The sequence below is a fragment of the Xenopus laevis genome, chromosome 5S (assembly GCF_017654675.1).
Source record: "Xenopus laevis strain J_2021 chromosome 5S, Xenopus_laevis_v10.1, whole genome shotgun sequence".
NCBI classification, from domain to species: domain Eukaryota; kingdom Metazoa; phylum Chordata; class Amphibia; order Anura; family Pipidae; genus Xenopus; species Xenopus laevis.
Genome location: NC_054380.1, coordinates 21,728,985 through 21,753,975, shown reverse-complemented (window position 1 = coordinate 21,753,975; position 24,991 = coordinate 21,728,985). Strand labels below are relative to the sequence as shown.

Sequence of the window (24,991 nt, the reverse complement as noted above, 5' to 3'; positions counted from 1 at the left end):
AGCCAAAAGACTTTCACCCTAAATCTTTCCCAAACTGGCCTCCAGACTGAGTTCCCCACTGCTCCAGCGAGTTCCATAAAACCCTTGATATAAGGGGGGAAAAAAGAATTTGGAATTTGGGCAATGTATTACGGTTTCGGAATGGTAATTCACACACACACACGACAGCATGTTTACATAGTTACATAGTTAAATTGGGTTGAAAAAAGAGAAAGTCCATCAAGTTCAACCCCTCCAAATCAAAACCCAGCATCCATACACACACCCCTCTCTACTTTTAATTACATTCTATATACCCATACCTATACTAACTATGGAGCTTAGTATCACAATAGCCTTTGATATTATGTCTGTCCAAAAAATCATCCAAGCCATTCTTAAAGGCATTAACTGAATCAGCATCACAACATCACCCGGCAGTGCATTCCACAACCTCACTGTCCTCACTGTGAAGAACCCCCTACGTTGCTTCAAATGAAAGTTCTTTTCTTCTAGTCTAAAGGGGAGGCCTCTGGTACGGTGATCCACTTTATGGGTAAAAAGGTCCCCTGCTATTTGTCTATAATGTCCTCTAATGTACTTGTAAAGTGTAATCATGTCCCCTCGCAAACGCCTTTTTTCCAGAGAAAACAACCCCAACCTTGACAGTCTCCCCTCATAATTTAAGTCTTCCGTCCCTCTAACCAATTTAGTTGCACTTAGTCTCTGCACTCTCTCCAGCTCATTTATATCCCTCTTAAGGACTGGAGTCCAAAACTGAACTGCATACTCCAGATGAGGCCTCAACAGGGACCTATAAAGAGGCATAATTATGTTTTCATCCCTTGAGTTAATGCCCTTTTTTTATGCAAGACAGAACTTTATTTGCTTTAGTAGCCACAGAATGACACTGCCCAGAATTAGACAACTTGTTATCTACAAAGACCCCTAGATCCTTCTCATTTAAGGAAACTCCCAACACACTGCCATTTAGTGTATAACTTGCATTTATATTATTTTTGCCAAAGTGCATAACCTTGCATTTATGAACACTGAACCTAATTTTCCAGTTTGCTGCCCAGTTTTCCAACTTAGACAAATCACTGTGCAAAGTGGCAGCATCCTGCATGGAACCTATAGTTCTGCACAATTTAGTATCATCTGCAAAAATAGAAACAGTACTTTCAATGCCCACCTCCAGGTCATTAATAAACAAGTTGAAAAGCAAGGGACCTAGTACAGAGCCCTGCGGTACTCCACTAACAACACTGGTCCAATTAGAAAATGTTCCATTTACCACCACTCTTTGTAGTCTATCTTTTAGCCAGTTCTCTATCCAGGTACAATACTATGTTCCCGGCCAACATTCCTTAATTTAACCAGTAACCTTCTGTATGGCACTGTATCAAATGCTTTAGCAAAGTTTAAGTAAATCACATCCACTGCCATCCTAGAATCGAGGTCCCTGCTTACCTTCTCATAAAAAGAAATTAAGTTAGTCTGGCAAGATCTATTACGCATAAAACCATGCTGGCACAAACTCATAGTATGATTTGCTATGAAGTCCAGTATCTTATCCTTTATTAACCCTTCGAAAAGCTTTCCTACCACTGACGTCAGACTAACTGGCCTATAGTTTTGAGGCTGAGAACGGGATCCTTTTTTGAATAGAGGCACCACATTAGCAATTCATCATTCATTCGGCACTATGCCAAATCTCAATAAATCCTGAAAAATTAAGTAAAGAGGTTTGGCAATCACAGAGCTAAACTCGCTAAGTACCCTGGCCCCGGACCTTTGTTAATCTTAACATGTTCTAGTCTCTTTTGAATTTCATCATGTGTGAACCATGCATCATTAGTTGTATTACTAGAATTGAGACTATTAAGAAGGAAACCTTCACTTATTGGTTCCTCATTTGTGTAGACAGATGAAAAATATGAGTTCAGAATCTGAGCTTTTATTTTGTTTTCATCAACCAGCTGACCCCCTTCTGATACTAAAGGTCCCACCCCTTCCTGCTTCATTTTTTTACTATTAACATATTTAAAAAATAATTTAGAATTTTTTTTACTGCTAGCTGCAATATCCTTTTCTATATCAATTTTAGCTTGCCTTATAGCGTCTTTGCATGATTTATTGGCCTCCTTGTACCTTATAAATGTTTCGGCTGTACCAGCTAACTCGAAAGCCTTAAAAGCACGTCTTTTCTTACCCACCTCAACACCAACGCTTCTATTGAACCAAAAAGGTTTTGCTTTGCAACGACGTTCCTTGCTTACAAGTGGAATATATTGACAAGTACATTTATTAAGCAGCATTTTAAAGACTTCCCATTTTTGTTCCGTGTTTAACCCTGTGAAAAGCATTTCCCACTTAATATGTTGCAGAGATGCCCTTATACTGTCAAAGTTTGCACGTCTGAAATTTAGTGTTTTAATTACTCCCTTATAGAATTGCTTCTGCAACAGAATCTCAAAGGAGACCATGTTATGATCACTATTACCTAAATGCTCACCCACACAAATGCTAGAGATGAGTTCAGTATTGTTAGTTATTACAAGGTCCAAAAGAGAGTTATTCCTAGTAGGTTCTTGAACGAGCTGGAATAAAAAGTTGTCATTCAGCATATTTACAAACCTACTAGCTTTTTCTGTTTAATTATGTTCAACATTTACAAAAGCCACAAAAAATGATTATTTGCGACACAAAAGAGGCACTGGCTGTTTTCCACCTGTAATCCTTCCCAAAAAGGCTGATCTAAAAAAAAAATGCTGTATTTAAAGAATAAACCTGTAATAGGATACGTTTGCTGCACCTTGGCATGGAAACTGCTGATATGTGTGTGTGTCATTGCAGGGCATGTCAGTGATGTGAATGCAACTGTGACCTTTGCACAAAAACAGCAAATGTTTCCTTCACTTACCTGTCTGTTCCAAGAAAGGGCCCATTCCTGGCACAGAGTGTTCCCAGCACTTCATTGAAAACAGAGGGCACCAAATAGTTATCTATTGCCTCTGAACAATCACTACAAATATGGGACCTGTTATTCAGAATGCTCAGGACCTGGGGTTTTCTGTAATTTGGATCTCCATACCAGATCCCATAACTGTACATGCTATTCAGAGGGGATTATTGGGAGTTGCTCATGTTTTTACATGGTGTTACTGTTTGACCTGAGGAAACTTCAGGCAACTTTACACTGTGGGGTTTATTTATCAAGGTCCGAATTTATCTGAGTATTTCCAAGTTAGAAATTCGAGCAACTCCGATTGCCCGAATGGACCTTATTTATGAAGAAAAATGCTGAAAAAATAGGGTCGCGCAAACTTCAGAGCTTTCCCTGAAAAATGTTTGTGGTTTCTGCGCAAAAAACGCCGAACTTTTGCGCAAATCAAGATATCTTCGGGACATCTCCCATTGACTACATGAACTCGGCAGGTCTGAGTTGGAGTACTTTTATATTCTGAATTTTAACACCCTCGGGTTTAATGAATCTCGAAAAATTTGAGTTTTTAAAAAAAAAAAAAATTGTTTTTCCCCTTTTAAAGGCCAATGAGAAAAAATCTGACTTTAATAAATACCCCAAATATTTTCAAATGGAGGGCACTCTAATATAAGATATATATAGTATAGTTAGCATATGGGTGCAAACAAAGCCCTTACAAGGCCCCCATATAAGGCCAAACACAGAACAATGTTAACCAAAAAGGGCCTGCACACCAAATAAACAGCAAGACCACGTGGTATTTGAATAGTCATATATTTTTATATATTAAAAAGGAGAATATACATACATATTACAGGGCAAAAATATGTCCAAAAAATATCACAAGAAATCAATTATACATACCACGCAAATATGGTCAAACAGCAATAGGAAACAAAGAGAAAAGCGGATACACCTGCCCTGAGAAGAGAATCTCTTCTCAGGGCAGGTGTATCCGCTTTTCTCTTTGTTTCCTATTGCTGTTTGACCATATTTGCGTGGTATGTATAATTGATTTCTTGTGATATTTTTTGGACATATTTTTGCCCTGTAATATGTATGTATATTCTCCTTTTTAATATATAAAAATATATGACTATTCAAATACCACGTGGTCTTGCTGTTTATTTGGTGTGCAGGCCCTTTTTGGTTAACATTGTTTAATAAATACCCCCCCTGCAATGTTTTTGGTTTTTAACCCATTCCAGTGTGTTCTTTACTGAAACATCTGCGGAGCAATAAACTGGACATTCACAGATTGAAAGCAACAGGAATAGATAAATTGGACCCAGGCCACTTAAGAACCAGAATATTATCTAAAAATAAAATGGTTGTACAGGCAGAATAGTCATGTTTAGCATAGTACTTTCATACACTAAATAAACCCTGTATAGAACACCTAGCAAGAAATAGGTGAAATAGGTGAAGATTCGGGGCATAAGCCTGACAAAAGTAAGGTGGCACCATGCATGTTATTCAAGGATCGTTTTTAGCCAATGGAGATACAAGTGAATCCACCATTTGAGCTCCTTATTCATTAGAATGGGATATACTTGGCAGTGCCATGAACTCGGGCTTTCAGCCTGAAAAATCTCAGTTGTAAAGTGCCAGTTCCTGCTGCTGCCACCTTTCCCATTCATGTGAATGAGAAGCAATAATGGCTGGATCAGGATCTTCTCTGCTATTGGAGAACATGCACCATAGCTGCCCATATACTACCCTACAGTAATGCACATATGGGCCTTGATCTGAGAGGTGGTGAGAAGTTGGACAGAACAGGTTCTTCAGCATAAACCTGCCCCTGTGGTTCTCAACCTTTTGCAGTTCAGCCCTTATTGAATGTCCTACCTCAGGTCAGGCCCCCATTGCAGGTCAAGCCATTGCATCAGTCATCTAGTCAAGAGTTTCAAAAATCTCTGGCACAGCAAATATATAATGACCCCAAATCTCACCCTAAGTGACCTTCAAGCTGGGCTTTCAGGAGAGCAAATGACCATTCTATCAAATGTTCACCCTAACTGGCATTCAGGCTGAGCCTCCATGCCACTGCTCTGAGTCCACCAGAGAGGTCAGTCCCACATTTTGAGGATGAATACCTTAAAGTAATCCCTATATTAACACGTGAGTTCTGCATGTCTTAAACTGCACACACTGACCTTGGTTACTACTGCAGTCTGTCCATGTCTTCTTCTAACACCCAAAACTATTTGGCACTACCACGACTATTTATTTTGAAGGCATCTAATCACCATATCTTTTGCCTAATTTTAAAAACCATCCACAAAACATTTTATTTTAAAATGACAGTTTCTCTTTAAAGACACGTCAGTTTAACAATGACAAACAGCAAATAAACGTGTGAATGATAACAAAACGACTTCAAGAAATTAGGTTCCCATGGAAGTTAAATTGTTTTTTCCTGTACAAAGAGGCTATTAAAATAATTCAACCCAATCTCTGTTTATACGACGCCGAGCACTGGGCTAAGCATTGCGTTCACATTACAAAACATGGAAATAAACATCCACGCTGGCATTCAGATCAACAGTTTCAATATCTGGTGAATGAAAAGAATTATGTGGCTAAATTCTGATGGACTTGATGGATTAGGGAGCAGCAGTAAATATTTAGCTGTAAAGAATCAATTTATGGGATTATTTATAGCGTAGGAGGTGAAATATTATGACGTAAGGTAGACAGGGTATTACCGCAGCACAAATGTAGAGATTTTTCATGATTTATGCCCTTTAAGATTGATTTGTTTTGTGTCAATGGGAAACTGTAACATTCTATTAAATAACTTCTACACATAAAAGGATGTATTTATAAAGGATACAAAGGACAATTCTATGGAAAATCCTGGAACCGACATGTAGAACCTGGATTTTTATGGCACGTGGAGGACTTCTCAACTGGGGTGAGGGCATGAGGTGGCAGCCCCATGAGAATCCTGACCATCCCCAGTTTGATACTGCCCCTAGGTTTCACAGTTAATATTTTGAAAATATTTTCACTTGCCTGCTTTCTGTTCTTAAAGGGATACTGTTATGGGAAAACATTTTTTTTTTCTAAAACACATCAGTTAATAGTGCTGCTCCAGCAGAAACCTGCACTGAAATCCATTTCTCAAAAGAGCAAACAGATTTTTTTATATTCAATTTTGAAATCTGACATGGGGCTAGACATTTTGTCAATTTCCCAGCTGCCCCTGGTCATGTGACTTGTGCCTGCACTTTAGGAGAGAAATGCTTTCTGGCAGGCTGCTGTTTTTCCTTCTCAATGTAACTGAATGTGTCTCAGTGGGACATGGGTTTTCACTATTGAGTGCTGTTCTTTACCAGGCAGCTGTTATCTTGTGTTAGGGAGCTGTTATCTGGTTACCTTTCCATTGTTCTTTTGTTTGGCTGCTGGGGGGGGGGGAGGGAGGTGGGTGATATCACTCTGACTTGCAGTACAGCAGTAAAGAGTGATTGAAGTTTATCAGAGCACAAGTCACATGGCTTGGGGCAGCTGGGAAATTGACAATATGTCTAGCCCCATGTCAGATTTCAAAATTGAATATAAAAAAATCTGTTTGCTCTTTTGAGAAATGGATTTCAGTGCAGAATTCTGCTGGAGCAGCACTATTAACTGATTCATTTTGAAAAAACATGTTTTCCCATGACAGTATTCCTTTAAGTGTTACTTTAGGAGGGAGCTCCCATAGCTGTGATTGGCATGTACATCCTTCTGTCTGCACACAGCATGCAACAGTGCAAGTCCAGGCCTACTGACAAACTAGAATACAGAAAAAGACCCCTCTGCATGGAATGGAGGAATCCAAATGCTGCCAATAAATGTCAATGTAAAAATATTTTCATATTGCCTCATGCTGAGCCCTGGATATTTCCGAATAAAGACCTTTCAAACTGTATTTGGCTGTATTTATTTGATTGTTCCCACATGTAAACAGAGTAAATCTTTCTAAAGAATATCAAATAAATGTCGTGCCGGAATAAACAGGCACAAATAGCCTGCATTGTGGGAATCGTCCATAGAGCAGCCACTTCCCAAGGCCCTTATCTATTGTTTTACATTAGAACTATTTGATTTGTTTTCTTCATTTCCGCACGTCAAATTACAAATACGACCATGGAACGAGCAGCGGCTCGTTGATTTATTTTATCACGAATGAGAAATGGGATCCTGATCTGGCACCAGTTCACTTTGGGAGAAGGATTAGAACAGGAATAGAATGATAATAACATTGTGAATCACGCCAGTAAGTTGGGGACACGCCGCTCATCCGGGAAAATCTATTCACAATATACAAATGTCAGAAATAGTCCCGGTTCCTGAGTCAAGTTATGAGTCTGAATGATTTGGCGCTAGTGCAGTATTGCTACTTTGTTTACCACGTGGCTCATAATTGGGTGTGGTCTGGTCGGTAATAGAATGAAGAAAATCCTTAATATTGGAATAAAATGGGTTCTCGTGGTTATTGAACAGAAACATTATTGAGGTACATACTGTTGTGTTCAGAATAATAGCAGTCTGACATAACTAACGATCAATTACTGTTCTTGGTAGAAATTCTATTTCTACATAGCAAATAATTTACTAGTAGGTGTAGTAGAGTAATATAAAAAAAAAACAACAGTCATGCCATGCTGCTGATTCTGTGTCATGGAATCATTCCTTAAGGCTTGTTACAAATAATAGCAGTGTGGGATTCAATTAGTGAGCTCATTCATTCTGTGAAAAAAGTCAATTCCGGCCCTAAAGGGATACTGTCATGAGAAAACATGTTTTTTTCAAAATGCTTTTCATTTTGTTATACAGTATTTAATTTTGAACTCTGACATGGAGCTGGACATATTGTCAGTTACCCAGGTGCCCCCACTCATGTGACTTGTGCTCTAATAAACTTCAGTCACTCTTTACTGCTGTACTGCAACTTGGACTGATATCACCCCTTCCCTTCACCCCCAGCAGCCCATCAGCAGAAGAATGGGAAGGTAACCAGATAACAGCTCCCTGGTAGATATAAAAACATCACTCAATAGTAAAAATCCATGTCCCCCTGCGACTCCTTCAGTTACATTGAGTAGGAGAAACAATAGCCTATCAGAAAGCAGTTCCATAGTGCAGCACTGGCTCTTTCTGAAAGCACATGACAAGGCAAAATTACCTGAGATGCCCCTACACACCAATATTACAACTAAAAAATACACTTGTTGGGTTAGTAATGAAATTTTACACTGAATTCAAGCCACAGTACAGAGTGAAGCCAGTGGTACAAGCATCATGATATGGGGATGTTTCTCATACTATGGTGTTGGGCCTATTTATCCCATTCCAGGGATCATGGATCAGTTTTTCAAATACTTGAAGAGATCATGTTGCCTTATGCCGAAGAGGAAATGCCCTTGAAATGGGGGATTCAACAAGACAACGAGTCCAAACACACCAGTAAACCAGCAACATCTTAGTTACATAGTTAAGTCAGGTGAAAAAAAGACCAAAGTCCGTCAAGTTCAACCCCTCCAAATAAAGCCCAGTGCACATATCTACACGACCCCCAATGAAACTATATATACCAATATATATATTAATTGTAGATTTTAGTATCACAATAGCCTTTGATATTATGTCTGTCCAAGAAATCATCCAAGCCATTGTTAAAGTCATTAACTGAATCAGCATCACAACATCACCCGGCAGTGCATTCCACAACCTCACTGTCCTGACTGTGAAGAACCCTCTACGTTGCTTCAAATGAAAGTTCTTTTCCTCTATTCTGAAGGGGAGGCCTCTGGTCCAATGATCCATACAATGATCCATCTTGGTTCCAGACCAACAAGATTGACGTTATGGAGTGGCCCAATACCCCAATCCAATAGAAAACGTGTGTTTGTGAGTCAAAAGCAAGAAATGCAGAAGAATTGTGGAACAGGTTGTTGGAAGATGGTGGAGTCCATACAACACAGATGTGCAGCACAGAAACACTGATTATACAACTCAATATTAGTTCCCTCATTCAAAGGAAAGCAACAGCTTGAACCATGTTTCAGTTTATACAGTGAATGTTTGAGTTTTTAAAGAAGCAGGGACTGCTATTTTTGGGAACAGCCTAATATTCCCTTTTCTTCACTTTCTGTGAAGGAACAACACAGATTCGATCAATTTAACAATGCGTGGTTTTAATATATCCCACAAGAATATTCCCCATGTAGCTTCTTCTCGTTTACCACAAGCTGTATATGACAGCTTGTAGGTTCATCTCACCCCCAAACTCTTAGCCCCAGCATACAGAATATTCAGTGGATTTCTCATAAATGTATACAGTCTATCCCGAGCCCTACCACACTTAAGTCTCTAATCTAAAGGGTGTGTCCTGGGAAAGTAATACCATACTTTCCCTCAACAGTGTCTCCTTGATTGTGCTATCCCACCACTAACTAGAAGGGCTTGATCATTCCCCAATTTTTACTAATGTGCTCATTAGGGACCTATTTTTTTCTTTACCTGCTCAGGTCACTACTAAGGTCTTCCACCTCAAGCATCTACTAAGGCCTCCCTCCTCAGGCCCCTATTAAAACCTCCCTCCACAGGCCCCTATTAAAACCTCCCTCCTCAGGCCCCAACAAAAACCTCCCTCCTCATGCCCCTACAAAGACTTTCCCCCTTTAGGCCCCTAAAAAAGGCCTCCCTCGTGAGGCCTTACTAAAACCTCCCTCCTCAGGCCCTTACTAAGGCATCCCTCCACAGGCCCCTATTAAAAGCACCCTCCTCAGGCCATATTATGACCTCCCTCTTCAGGGCGCTACTAAGGCCTCCCTCCTCAGACCTCTACTAAGACCTCCCACTTCAGGCCCCAACAAAAACCTCCCTCCTCAGGCTCCAACAAAGGCCTCCCCCCTCAGGCCCCTACAAAGGCCTCCCTCCTGAGGCCTTACTAAAGCCTCCCTCCTCAGGTCCTTACTAAGGCCTCCCTCCACAGGCCCCTATTAAAACCACCCTCCTCAGGCCCTAATAAGACCTCCCTCCTCAGGCCCCTACTAAGGCCTCCATTCTCACGCCTCTACCAAGGCCTCCCACTTCAGGTTTTCAAGCAACATCCACACCCTCCAGATTCAAAAAGGTGAAGACCAAGGCTACTCCTCTCTTTTTTATAGCAGATTTGGCCATAATACACCCCCCTGGACATAGGTTACAGTTTGAACAGTAGAAAAAGTTACCTACATATTCACTACAGCATATTAAGGGCTAATGGTAACTGGACCATCCACTGTTATATTTACCTTATGAATACTTAGACCATCCATTTGTATCTGTAATTATATAGCACCAACATGAGGTGCAGTTGTTTACAAGCATTGCTCGTGAGTCACATCAGTCTCTCTCCAATGGAGCTTACAATCTAAGGTCCCTACCATGAATATACACACTAGGTCCAGTGTGGGAGGAAACCAACACAGACACTGTGAGATGCCATAAAACCCTGCCAGAAAGGGCAAGATGGGTGCCACTGAAGTTAATAGCGTCAGCCGTATATTGGTGTTTTATTCAACAGACACATCACTTTTCTTGGCATTAGCATAAAACTATCATGGGGGGCAGAATATTCCCTTTTTTTTTTTTAGAAAAAATGCTGGTGTGACTTAGCATTCCACCTGGTGTGACACACAGCTACGGAACACAAGCTCTTCTGGATTCCTTTGTAACTGTAGCTTTTCTATTTGTTAATGAAGAATTTTAATGCATAAAAATCAGTTGTGCCAGTATAAACACTATTAACTGGGCCTGCTGAAACCACAAGCTTTCCAGTCCCTACTGCTCTCTCATCACTGAGCTGATAGACACGCTGGGAAATGAGCTGGAAATGAATTGGGAAGAGAGGAAAATAAGAGGAAAAAACGTTAATTTTACTTTCCAGGCACTAATAGATTTAGTTATTTAGCTGCGGACATACAAATGTGGGTGGTATACTATGGGCACAGCCCTTTGGGAATGTGACCTCCATCCTAGTGCACAAAAAGGCTACATATCCACTTTATTTTAAGTTGCCATTAAAGGGGTGGTTGACCTTTAAATTAACTTTATTATGATGTAGAGAGCGATATTCTGAGACAATTTGCAATTGGTTTTCATTTTTTATTATTTGTGGTTTTTGAATTATTTAGCTTTTTTTCATTATGAAGCACTGGTTTGGACCTGGCGGTTTCAGAGGTTTGCAGTGCATTGTGGGTGGGGGGCTCTCTATATTTAGTGGGATTCATTTCCATTCCTAGAATAGATCCGGTGCAAGACGTGTGGGATGCTTAATAGGGAAGCCAGGAAATGTGGTTATTCTGAATATAGCTGCCAACATAAAGAGCCCATTAAGCCTGGCCACTGGGCCGGCTGGGGGCAAACAAATCTAATGCTTCAATGGCGTCACATAGAAAAGCTTTATAAATGTACAACATTCTGATGCCCTGGCAGAGGAATAGGCACACTAAGCTCTTGCTGGACTACAACTCCCAGAATGCACCCTAGTTATATAGTACTGACGACTCATGGCCTTAATACAATAACACACACCATACTATAGCCTAAATAATATTCTGTTTACCATTACCAGCATCTACTAGAGGAACTAAAGAATTAAAGAGGAACTAAACCCAAAAATATTATACATTAATTAAGCATTTGCAGTGGGTGTAAATAAAATTGCTATTCGAAAACAGCATCTGGTCGACTGTTTACAATACATCCTCTGCAGGAGTTTTGACTCCAGGAACAATGTAGCAGAAACCAACTCCTTAACTGATTTCCTAACACCTTCATAGTTGTTTGAGAATCAACACTGGTTCTGATATCGGCTGTTACTGACATTCTTCTGATTGGTGGAGCTCTCCCATACTCCTCCAGGGAATGGGAAGGTATATATTTTACAGATATGTTTTCTCATGGTCAGGCTGGGCCGGCAGGACCTGGGGCTGTGCAATCTGTTTGTGGCAGCCATAAGTGGGATGGTGGGGGATTCTGTTTAGAATGTGGGTGGTGGTCGCTTGGTGAAGGCTCCTGTGAGAAGAAGCCCAGTCTCTTATTGAGTGTCAGTTTTTACAGTGAGAGCTGTGAAAATGTGGAATTCTCTCTCTGAATCAGTGGTACAGACTGATACATTAGATAGCTTTAAGAAGGGGTTGGATGTGTTTAGCAAGTGAGGGAATACAGGGTTATGGAAGATAGCTCATAGTACAAGTTGACCATTGCGAGAAGGAATTTTTCCCCCTCTGAAGCAAATTGGATACGCTTCAAATGGGTTTTTTTTGGATCAACTGGCAGTTAGGCAGGTTATATGTTGGTTGAACTTGATGGACATGTGTCTTTGTTCAACCTAAATTACTACGTTACTATGAATGTTCTACAGTGGGCAATGTAGTATTTTAGCCCAACACAAGATAACTACACTAAATACCTCTGACAGACTCCCCCTTTCTTCCTCTATTAGCCTCTGCAGGCCTCCCAATGAACCCCCCACTGCACCCACTATACTCCATCCAGTCAGCGATACTCCAGGTTCTGTGGTGTAACTTGCTAAAGCTTTATACAGTAAATAACAGGGATGCACCGAATCCACTATTTTTGATTCGGCCGAACCCCCGAATCCTTCGCAAACGATTCAGCCGAATACCGAACCGAATCCGAACCCTAATTTGCATATGCAAATTAGGGGTGGGAAGGTGAATTTTTTTTTTACTTCCTTGTTTTGTGACAAAAGTCACGCGATTTCCCTCTCCACCCCTAATTTGCATATGCAAATTAGGATTCGGATTCGGTTCGGCCAGGCACAAGGATTCGGCCGAATCCGAATCCTGCTGAAAAAGGCCGAATCCTGGCCGAATCCCGAACCGAATCCTGGATTCGGTGCATCCCTAGTAAATAAAGGATCATGATGCTGATATATCTGGCAATATCCAAAACAACAAAAAATACATTCACTCCTCAATCTGATTGACCTTCAGACTGGCCCCGGTACAGTTACGGCCTCATGTATAAACACTTAGCATAAGTAACATACAGTCACATTGTACATTGACACATTGTACTAACATTAGTAAGCACTTTGCTGCCGCCTGCTGGATACAGAAAATATTATCTGATAGAAGTCCCCTCGTTCACCTTCAGTTCATCCGGCTCAGGCAGGGCCGGATTTCCATTAGTGGCACCCTGAGGCCTTGCTGTCCTAGCGCCCGCTGATCGCCCGCACCCCCAGCGCCGCTCGTGCGGATCTCCAGCGCCGCGCAGGCATCTTAGCACTGGAGAATACTGCTTTCCCAATGTGGCTGGGCGGCATGCTACCCCTAGAGATTCGCCGCCCTAGGTCAGGGCCTTTGTGGCCCCGCCAGATTGGGCTACTAATGTAAAAGCCCTGGCTGGTTTTGAAAGTACAGACTAGCATACCTCTCAACAATTTGGAAATAAAAAGAGGAACAAAGTTGCAGCACGCAATTTTTTGGACAACGCCCATTTTGTGGCCACACCCCCTAATTACCATGTTAATTTTACAAAAAATTATTGTATATATATATAAATATATTTATTTATTTTTCCAATTACTTATTTGCTTATCTGAAATTGTAACAAAAGTTTCCAAGTGCACCTGGTGGCTGTTTTGGGTTCTCTGCCAAAGCCAATTAAGTTAGAAACATTGTTTCTTTTTCTGGCTGTTAAGTGCAAAGAAAAACGGGACTTTCCAGTACAAATGAGGGACTGCAGGTTGAGCTGTCCCTCTAAAAACGGGACAGTTGGGAGGTATGGACTAGTCAAGGTATGAATTTGGGCTTCTTTTTGGGCCTTTGGCTGGTTTGTACGTTTGAAACCAGCCAAAGTTTTTTTTTTTGCCCGAATGTGCCAAGCCTGCGTCTCCCAATGCATGTTGGGTAATGTAGTTTTTGTTTAACATTTTGCAGACTGCCAAGTTTAATGTGAGACTACAATACCCAGCATGCAATGGAACAGACTTGTGTAGAAGTAGGGAGTTACCAGATTTTGGGCTCTGTACCCAAGTCTCCCGTCCCTCTTAAAGCATTCTCGCATTTTCCGGTGGCTTTCCTCAATTTCAGACAATTTTGGGGCAAAAATCTGCTGGCCACCAAAATATCAAGAGGCTGACTTGTTTTACCAATATTTATTGAGATTGTATATGAATTAGGGCCTTATGGAGCACCTGATGGACAAATCTGTCCCTTTTTTTTTTCACGGAAGAATTTGAAAAAGGCATCTTTTCACAATTTTTTTGACTGCACATATTGTTCTATTTTTGGGCTACTTTTGAAGAGCCTCGGCTAGTTTTGGGCTGGTTTTGTAAATTAGACCTGGCAGCCCTGATCCAGCCAATAGTGTTCCAGCATTAGCACTTATATGGCAGTGCAGGTTGTAGAGAGATGGCTTTGTGATGACTCTGTTTCCCCAGATGCATCTGTTTTTACCTCTGCACTAACATCTTATCAATGTCTGTTGCTATAAAATGATTTCCTGTATCTCGGAGCCGAGTTGCTACAATTGATACAGAAGAACATGGAACTACATAACTAAAAAGGTCCCAAACATAAATATTTATATGCCTGGTGCTTGGCACGGTCAGGTACCTGCGTCCTGTTTAGCTAAAGCCGCAATGGCGTTTCCCCCACTTGAATCCCAGAAAGGCAGTTCTCCAGTTGGGCACGGCACTTACTTTAAGTATCTGCTGGCTAAACACTCGGCAACAAGTGGCTTGTTAGAAATTTAGTGCAAATATTTTTCTCCCCATCCCATTGTATTATACCATGACCTAGGTCTTGCTAGCTAGCCCCACCTAGTGGTAGACATACCACCCAAGCACGAAAAAGCAGGTTTTTAGCAATACAAACAAATAAATACTTCAACAGAGGTATCAGGTACTGTATCTGTTAGCTAGCCCATTGTTTGGTAGGTTGCTGATAGGCTGCTGGAAAGGGAAGGGAGGGGTGATATCACTTTTAACTTGCAGTGCAGCAGTAAAGAGTGACTGAAGTTTATTAGAGCACAAGTCACATGACATGGGGCACCTGGGAAACTGATAATATATTGAGCCCTGCCCCCATGTCAGATTTCAAAATTAAATATAAAAAATCAGTTTGCTCTTTTAAAAAAAAAAGGAGTTCAGTGCAGAATTCTGCTGGAGCAGCGCTATTAACTGATGTTTTCCTGCGACAGTGTCCAGTTCATAATCAAACACTGGTATTTGTATTGGGCAGCTTCTAAGACCAAAAGATCCAAACCAGAAGGTCTCCTCTAAATATAAGTTATTAGCCTCACAAGGGGGCAGAGCACTGCAGGCTGAAGACTCTCAGGCTGGTCAAAATAAAGCCCAGCTGCAGGGGACAGTCATATCGATTTCATATGGAAATGACAAATGGTGGAGCTTGGCCAAAAGTGGGTGGAATTTGAATGGGTTAGGGTGTGGCTAACTATAATTGGGCATGATGACGAAGGATGAGGGGTCTGGATTACCATATCCTTCTTCTCCAGTGGGACGGTTGGAAAGTTGCAGAGAGAGAGACACCTGTAGCAAGTGAAGCACGTGCACACCCGAGCCCTTCAGAGATAATTAAACCCGGTGCACAGACCCTGGGAAGTCTGCACTTCCCCCAAACTGACAGGAACAGAAAAATAGGTGCCGGTACCTATTTTTCTGTTCGAGAGAGACACCTGGACATCATTTTAATGCCTCTAAACAGCTTATGTGACAAACCATTACTGAAAAGCTCATTTTCTAACACACAAGGGAAAAAAAACATAGGGATAAGGAACCCAGCATGGTGCTGTTGCTAGAAACCCCCACTCATCCAATGAGGCCAGCAGGCATCCCTTTAAATATAAATTAAAAAATAATAAAAAAAAAAAAAAAAAATATATATATATATATATATATATATATATATATATATATATATATATATATATACATATATATATACACATACATACAAGTATGGGACCAGTTATCCAGAATGCCTGGGACCTGGGGATTTACGGATAATGGATCTTTTAAAAATGTTGATTGTTTGGATTAAATGTCTATGAGAGACAGCCTTTCTGTAATTCAGAGCTTTCTGGATAACGGGTTTCCGGATAATGGATCCCATGTCGGACTGGCCCACTGGGATACCAGGAAAACTCCCGGTGGGCCCAGGTGTCAGTCGGACCTCATGCTGCTAAACATTTGACCTATTTCATGGCCATTCCCTATTTCTATGAGAACAAAGAAGCTAAATAGATAGAATAATAGATTAAAGTATGTAAAGAATAGAGACTAGGAGACTGGAGGTTGAGTGAGGAGAGGGAGAATAATAGTACTGAGAGTGGCCCGTGGTCTAAGGTTTTTGGGTGGGCCTGGTCTGAAGGTTTTTGGGTGGGCCCCTGGTGTCCCAGTCTGACACTGATCCCATAACTGTATATATGTTATACCAAAGCCATAAGACCCATCACAACAGTCAGGCTCAGTACCCAATGTCAGTATAAAGCTCTTTAATGGCGATGCACAATATTCTGCGGCCAAAAATAAACAAATCAGGTATTTCCAACGCTATTCTCTCTGGTGTTGGTGAACTATAACTCCCACCAGCCCCAACTCTAATCCACCTGAAATCCCAGCAATGGCGTGCCCAAATAGAGACAACTAGTTGCTAAGTTCTATGGCAATTCCCAAGTAAACCATTTCCTGTGATAGTGTTCCGACCCTCCTGTAATGAAGAGAATAGTTGCCCTCGGAGCTGGAATGCCGGCTAATGCCCCGCAGGGGGTTACCTTTGTCTGGAAGCAGCAGTAGAGCTGGGTCAGGTAAGGATGCCTCCGCGCCAAGGCAAGAATCCTTTTCTCTGTCATTGTGCAGTCGACATCATCATCTTGCAGAATGACATCTTTCTTTAGGACTTTTACAGCGTAAACTTCATCCCTGCCCTTCAGTTCGGCCAGCATAACCTGCAAAGCACACGATTCAGCCTATTTATACAAGGGATTGTGCACTTACCCTCATCACCTGATACCTGCGGGATATAGTTATACTCATGTGCAATTACTTTAGTACAGTGCCTGGTTAAAGGAACAGTAACACCAAAAAATGAAAGTGTTTTAAAGTAATACAAATATAATGCAGTGTTGCTCTGCACTGGTGTGTTTGCTTCAGTACCACTACTATAGTTTATATAAACAAGCTGCTGTGTAGCCATGGGGGGCAGCCATTCAAGCACAGGATACACAGTAGATAACAGATATGTACTACTATAGTTTATATAAACAAACTGCTGTGTAGCCATGGGGGCAGCCATTCAAGCACAGGATACACAGTAGATAACAGATAAGTACTACTATAGTTTATGTAAACAAGCTGCTGTGTAGCCATGGGGGCAGCCATTCAAGCACAGGATACACAGTAGATAACAGATAAGTACTACTATAGTTTATATAAACAAGCTGCTGTGTAGCCATGGGGGCAGCCAATCAAGCACAGGATACACCGTAGATAACAGATAAGTACTACTATAGTTTATATAAATAAACTGCTGTGTACCCATGGGGGCAGCCATTCAACAGAGAAAAGGCTCATGTTACACAGCAGATAGCAGATAAGCTCGGTGGCACATAATAGTGTTTTCTGTTCTCCTCTAAATAACCTGTGTAATATAACCTTATTTTAATTTCCGCCATTGCTACACAGCAGCTTATTTATATAAACTATAGTACAGGTATAGGATCCGTTATTCCGGAAATCCGGAAACCCGAAATCCAGAAAGCTTTGAATTACGGAATGGCCTTCTCCCATTGACTCCATTATAATCAAATAATTCACATTTTTAAAATTGATTTCCTTTTTCTCTGTTATAATAAAACAGCAGCTTGTACTTGATCCCAACTAAGATATAATTAATCCTTATTGGAAGCAAAGCAACCCCATTGGGTTTATTTGATGTTTATATTATGTTTTAGTAGATTTAAGGTTTAGAGATCCAAATTACAGAAAGACCCCTTATCCGGAAAACCCCAGGTCAAGCATTCTGGATAACAGGTCCTATACTTGTAGTACTTATCTGTTATCTACTGTGTATCCTGTGCTTGAATGGCTGCCCCCATGGCTACACAGCAGCGTGTTTATATAAACTATAGTAGTACTTATCTGTTATCTACCGTGTATCCTGTGCTTGAATGGCTGCCCCCATGGCTACACAGCAGCTTGTTTATATAAACTATAGTAGTACTTATCTGTTATCTACTGTGTATCCTGTGCTTGAATGGCTGCCCCCATGGCTACACAGCAGCTTGTTTATATAAATTATAGTAGAGTTTCTGAAGAAAACACAGCAGTTTTACCAGTGCAGCACAACAGTACATTATATTTTCATCACTTTAAAGCACTTTCGTTTTTTGGTGTTACTATTCCTTTAAAGGGGAAGTAAAATGCAGCAAAAGCTTCCCATTCAGCTGCATTTGTAGTAAGCGCAACTTTTATTTCTCACCTTTCCAAAACTGCCTTTTCCTAATACTTTGATGAAGTTGAAGTCTTCCAGGCCTGTCCTCTTGTTCTCGTGCAGTTTCACCTCGCCGTTCTCTCCATTTTCCCCGGTGCTGCTCAGCTGGTTCTCTGTGGCGGCCGTAGCCGTCGACTTGTGCTCTTCTGCCCGGTTATCGAACGACAGAGCTTTCCTGATGTTATTTTCCAAGTCTTTGATTTCTAAAGGGGAAAATCATTTAGAGAAAACATCCAAATCATTGTCCATGTGATAAAACTCATGATAAAACTGTATCTCATGATAAAACTGTATCTCTGACCCCCCTGACCATGTGTGAGCGGAAGCAGACAATGTTTGACCCTCTCACCATAGTGTATATGGGGTGCTGGTTGTGATACCAGTTGGTGGATTCATTTCATATTTTACAGATTCCTGGGCCTGAGGTTTTTCAAGCCATAAAGGAAACACATTGAGAGTCATTTATCAACACTTGGCAAATTTGCCCATGGGCAGTAACCCATGGCAACCAATCAGATTGCTGCTTTCATTGTTCTACTTGCAGCTGGCTTTAAAAAGCTAATCACTGATTGGTTGCTATAGGTAACTGCCCATGGGCAAATTTGCCAAGTGTTGATAAATGAGCCCCAATATTGAGAGTACAGGAAAGAGGCAGCAGGTATAGCTGCAGGGGTCACTTTGTGTTCCAGATTGTGGACTTAAGAAGACCAGTAGAGGCAGGGGAGGAACAGGCCGTCCCATTTTGATGCAAACAAAAGGAGAAACTTACCCTGATCGCATGGAGAAGTTGGCGCAGATTTTGACCGATCATCTTCCACCACTGGACCCCCAGGAACAGGCTGCTGTGTCTCAGCTCCTGCAATTAACTATTGAAACAAAACAAGAGCCTTAATGAAACAGCTGAGACAAGATGCAAACCTTTGCTCAGTGATAGGGAACCTGGAGTCCCTTCAGCTGTTGTTGACTACAACTCCCAGTACCCCCGACAGACTTCGGCTGTGATTATGGGAGTTGTAGTTCAGCAACATCAGCTGGGCTGCAGGTTGCCCCGCAACTTGCTCTGTAATCTGAACAAAATGAGTAGATCAGCATTGTGTTTAACCCACAGAGTTAATGTTTAAACACTTGTGCAAATCGGCATACCCACTGTTTAACATGAACCCCCTAAAATACAAATGTTAGGAAAGATTTTAATATTTTCACAATTAGCAGAAAATGATTAGTTGCACCCCTACAATGGATAATTTATTAATCAGGCCAAAGAGGAAGATATCTGTAGATCAAAAAAAAAAAAGTGTGGCTGTAGCTTTAAGAGTGGAACCTGCAGGTACAGTAAAAAAGTGAGTCTTCCCAGCTTGACAAGGGAGCTTGGTGCTGCCATACAGGAAAGTGGCAGGTGGGATTAGTGCAGCCAACGGCTAAAAGGTTTACTCACCACAACCCTTTAGGGCTAAGCTACAAGGGTGACTATTCGGAGCTACAAAATCTGCAGTAAGGAATATTCAGAAAGCTCCAATGCAGTGATGGCCGCAGTAAAACACAGTATGGAATATTATCAGTCCATTGGATAGAATGGGAGGAAGCAACCTATAGCAACCATTCAGCAGGTAGAATATTCTTCACCATTTGGAAAAAAAAAAACCATCATCTTATTGGTTGCTATTGGTTGCTATGGGTTGCTGCGCCTGGAGACATTCTGTGACTGTAAAGGTGGCCATACACGGGCAGATAAAGCTGCCGATATCGGTCGTTTGGACCGATTTGACAGCTTATCTGCCCATGTATGGTGGCTTCCGACGGGTCTTCCCGATCGATATCTGGCCACGATATCGATCGGGAAGGTTGGATTTTTAACCGACCGACCCGTCGGAACCCCTTGGCGCATCGTAATTTTTAGTGGCATATCGGGGAAAGATCCGCTCGTTTGACGATGTCGCCAAACGAGCGGATCTTGGAGTCTATGGCCACCTTTACAGGGTTGCCAGGTTGGTGGTTTTCCAGACAAATTGGGCTACTAATTTAAAGCCCAGGTGGGTTTTGAAAGTACAAACCAGCCAAGGTACGGATTTGGGTTAATTTTTGGGCCTCTGGTTTGTGCTTTGGAAACCAGACAAAGTTATTTCTTGCCCGATATGCTGAGCCTGTCTCCAAATGCATGTTGGGTAATGTAGTTTTTGTTTAACAATTTGCCAAATGCCAAGTTTAATGTAAGACTACAAATCCCAGCATGCAATGGGACTAACGTGTAGAAGTCAGGAGTTACCAGATTTTGGGCTCTGTACCCCAGTCTCCCGTCCCATTCTTGCATTTTTTGCAATGACTTTCCTCAATGTCAGACAATTTTGGGTCAAAAATCTTCTGGCCACCAAAATGTCTAGAGGTTGACCTGTTTTAGCAATATTTATTGAAACTGTATTTGTATTAGGGCCTTATGGGGCCCCAATGGCTCCTCCCCTCCCCCTCTGTAGTTACGCCCTCCAGTTATGGGCAAATCTTTCCCATTTTGCTTCATGGAAAAATTTAAGAAACAGTGAAAATTTGAAAAAGGCTTATTTTCATATATATTCATTAATTTTTTTAGACTTTTTTTCACTGCACATATTGTGCTATTTTTGGGCTACTTTTGAAGTGCCTCTTGACTATTTTTGGGCTGGTTTCGTAGCTGACTTTGGCTGGTTTAGAAAATTTGATTAATGTCAAGGCCCTCCCTGGAAGTGACCCTCGTAGCTCAGCCCATAAATATATATATATATATATATATATATATATATAAAGAGACGTTTAGGACAGGATGGTCACACGCGAGAGTGAGTGTAAGTAAAGCGGCAGAGAGAGGCGACTGGCAGTTTCATAGCATACCTGCATTGGCGAAAATATAAAGGCGTTTCTTTTCTGTTGTAGGACGAAAAACAGGTGATCAGGTATGAGCTTATAAACAAATTTGCCTTAAAGAATGACCTTTTATAAATCCAGTAAAGGGGAAGTTAATGTCTACCATAAAAAGGCAATAAAGTGCCAGTTGCAAAGTCGGCGTTACCACTGCAAAACTTTCTTCCACATGTGTTTTTTTGGGCAACATTCTGGGCACAGGGGCAGCTGCGCCTCTCTTTCTTGTTGTTAATTAGATGTGATCCTTAAAGGGATACTGTCATGGGAAAAATATTTTTTTTCAAAATGAATCAGTTAATAGTGTTGCTCCAGCAGAAATCTGCACTGAATCCATTTCTCAGAGCAAACAGATTTTTTTATATTCAATTTGAAATCTGACATGGGGCTAGACATTTTGTCAATTTCCCAGCTGCCCCTGGTCATGTGACTTGTGCCTGCACTTTAGGGGGCAAATTCACTAAGCCGCGAAGCGCCGAACGCTAGCGTTAATTCGCTAGCGTTTGGCATTTTCGCTACTGCGCAAATTCACTAACGAACGCTGGCGTAGTATCGCTAGTGTTACTTCGCAACCTTACGCCAGGCGAAGTTTCGCTAGCGACGAAACTACGCAAATTCACTAACTTGCGCAGTGTACTGAACGCTACCTTTTACGCTAGACTTCCTTCGCCACCTCAGACCTGGCGAAGCGCAATAGAGTAGATAGGGATTGTTTAAAAAAAAAGTCAATTTTTTTTCTAAGTCCCAAAAAACGCTGGCGTGTTTTCTACATGATGGCTGATAGGATGAAAAAGATCGAAACATTTTTGGGGCTCCCCTTCCTCCCCCCTACATTTCCTGACTCATGGCAACTTACTTAGACAGTGGGCAAATGTGTAGGGCAAAATAAAATTTTTATTTGCTGATTTGAAGGTTTTCTAGGCATTTGTAGTGCAGATACGTGTTCCTCCATTGAAATTTGAATTTCGCGCCGTATGCAAATTAGCCTTCGCTATCGTAACTTCGCTTTATATAGCGAATCAACGCTAGAGCAACTCCGCAACCTTACGCTACCCCTGTGCGCAACTTCGGATTTTAGTGAATTTGCGGAGCCCTGGCGAAACTACGCCTGGCGAAGTGCGGCGAAGTGCGGCGAAGTTGCGCCTGGCGCAACTTCGCATCTTAGTGAATTTGCCCCTAGGAGAGAAATGCTTTCTGGCAGGCTGCTGTTTTTCCTTCACAATGTAACTGAGTGTGTCTCAGTGGGACATGGGTTTTTACTATTGAGTGTTGTTCTTAGATCTACCAGGCAGCTGTTATCTTGTGTTAGGGAGCTGTTATCTGGTTACCTTCTCATTGTTCTTGTTTGGCTGCTGGGGGGAAAAGGGAGGGGGGTGATATCACTCCAACTTGCAGTACAGCAGTAAAGAGTGATTGAAGTTTATCAGAGCACAAGTCACATGACTTGGGGCAGCTGGGAAATTGGCAATATGTCTAGCCCCATGTCAGATTTCAAAATTGAATATAAAAAAATCTGTTTGCTCTTTTGAGAAATGGATTTCAGTGCAGAATTCTGCTGGAGCAGCATTATTAACTGATTCATTTTGAAAAATGTTTTTTTCCCATGACAGTATCCCTTTAATAAATGGAGGGCATTTCCACTGGCACAGTTTAATCTGTACTCTAATTAGTATCCCATCCCCCCCCCCGATTATGAGCAATTGTTTAACCTCCTGCAGGTGCCAGGTATAGGACTATACCTTTTTCCTTCGCTGCCCAGCCGCTGTGATTTTATCTGGTGTGACGCCAAGATCTGCTAATACTTTTGCTATGCCCCGAGAGTCCACGCCACAGTTGGGTGCTACATTGGACTCACAGCGCCGGTGAACATTCATTTTACAGACTGAAAGAGAACATGAGAGAACAGGCATTAGATCTGCTCAGTAACACGGCACCCAATTCTTTTTCATTCCTACCTGCAGTTATGCTTTCAGAGTTCACTAATTACTGCTAATAACATTCTTGCTGCTATAGTTTCCCTTTTTGCAGTTCTGCAATTGCCTTTTCTTTTCCCAAGCGAGTACTTTGGTGCCCTCTGCTGGTGGAAAGAGACATCTCCCTAGAGCCCAGCACAGAACATTGGCACTGAGGGCAGAGTCTGTACCAGGGTTGGAGGGAGCTGTGGATTTAATTCTGTCAGTCACTTGGTAAGTATAAGGCTGCTCTACACATTACCCCTGCACCAATCACTCGCATGCCACCGTTGCACTGCACTGAGAGCTAACATTTCACTTCCAATCAAAATCTCTGCTTTTACCCAGCAACAAAACCCTGATTTTGTGTGTGTGTGCGTGTGTGTGTTTTTGTGTGTGTTTGTGTGTGATTAATCAAGTCTTGGCTGTATATTGAACAAGGCCACATGTATCAACTGGCTTTCCAATACACAGTAATGGGCTCTATGATACTTAGATTTGATACGGAGAAATTCTGATAGAGTTAAAAGGAAAATATACACTGTTAATAAGCAATTACTTTCCCGATTTATGCCAAGTTACCCTTAAGTTTAAGCCGAGTTGCCCTTTAGCCTTATGCCTAATGACCCTTTATCCTTATGCCAGGTTACCCTTTATCCTTATGCCAAGTTACCCTTTAGCCTTATGTCAAGTTACCCTTTATCCTTATGCCAAGTTACCATTTAGCCTTATGTCAAGTTACCCTTTATCCTTATGCCAAGTTACCCTTTAGCCTTATGTCAAGTTATCCTTTAGCCTTATGTCAAGTTGCCCTTTATCCTTATGCCAAGTTACCCTTTATCCTTATGCCAAGTTACCCTTTAGCCTTATGTCTAATTACCCTTTATCCTTATGCCAAGTTACCCTTTATCCTTATGTCAAGTTACCCTTTATCCTTATGCCAAGTTACACTTTAGCCTTATGTAAAGTTATCCTTTAGCCTTATCCAAAGTTACCCTTTATCCTTATGCCAAGTTACCCTCTATCTTTATGCCAAGTTACCCTTTAGCTTTATGCAAATCAACCTTTAGCCTTATACCAAGTTATCGCTTAGCTTTACACCAAGCAAGTTACCCTTTAACTCTAAGCCAAGTTACCCTTTAGCCTTAAAGGAGAACTTAACCTTAAAAATGATTATGGATAAAAATGCCATGTTTTATATAATGAACTTATTGCACCAGCCTGTCAATAGCAGAAATGATCCAGGACTTCAAACTTGTCACAGGGGGTCACCATCTTGGAAAGTGTCTGTGACACTCACATGCTCAGTGGGCTCTGAGCAGCTGTTGAGAAGCTAAGCTTAGGGGTCGTCACTAATTATCAAACAGAAAATGAGCTTCCCCTGTAATATAAGCTGATGCTACAGGGCTGATTATTAAATGCTGATGCTAATTGCACTGGTTTCTGTGCTGCTAATTATCTGTATTAATTACTAATCAGCCTTATATTGTGACATTTCTATTCTATGAGTACTGTATATTGTCAGTGGGTCCCTAAGCTCAGTAAGTGACAGCAGCACAGAGCATGTGCAGTGAATCAGCACAAAAGAAGATGGGGAGCTACTGGGGCATCTTTGGAGACACTGATCTTCCCTGCTAAAGGGCTGTGGTTGCCTTGGGCTGGTACAAATA

The 24,991-nt window shown here is 41.4% G+C and overlaps 1 protein-coding gene across 2 annotated transcripts in view; it reads right to left on the bottom strand.

The window, feature by feature from the left end:
* LOC108717735 (protein kinase C epsilon type) overlaps nucleotides 1–24,991 on the bottom strand; it is a 210,869-nt gene that overhangs the window by 56,292 nt on the left and 129,586 nt on the right. The window contains exons 7-11 of one of the 2 annotated variants that reach the window (XM_041564282.1): nucleotides 23,109–23,251; nucleotides 21,343–21,375; nucleotides 19,253–19,349; nucleotides 18,472–18,686; nucleotides 16,766–16,939 (exon numbers count right to left, since the gene is read on the bottom strand). In XM_041564282.1, the coding sequence (XP_041420216.1) occupies nucleotides 16,766–16,939; nucleotides 18,472–18,686; nucleotides 19,253–19,349; nucleotides 21,343–21,375; nucleotides 23,109–23,251 (662 nt within the window). The remainder of the gene's footprint in view (nucleotides 1–16,765; nucleotides 16,940–18,471; nucleotides 18,687–19,252; nucleotides 19,350–21,342; nucleotides 21,376–23,108; nucleotides 23,252–24,991) is intronic. The other variant, XM_041564283.1, reaches the window with a different exon arrangement.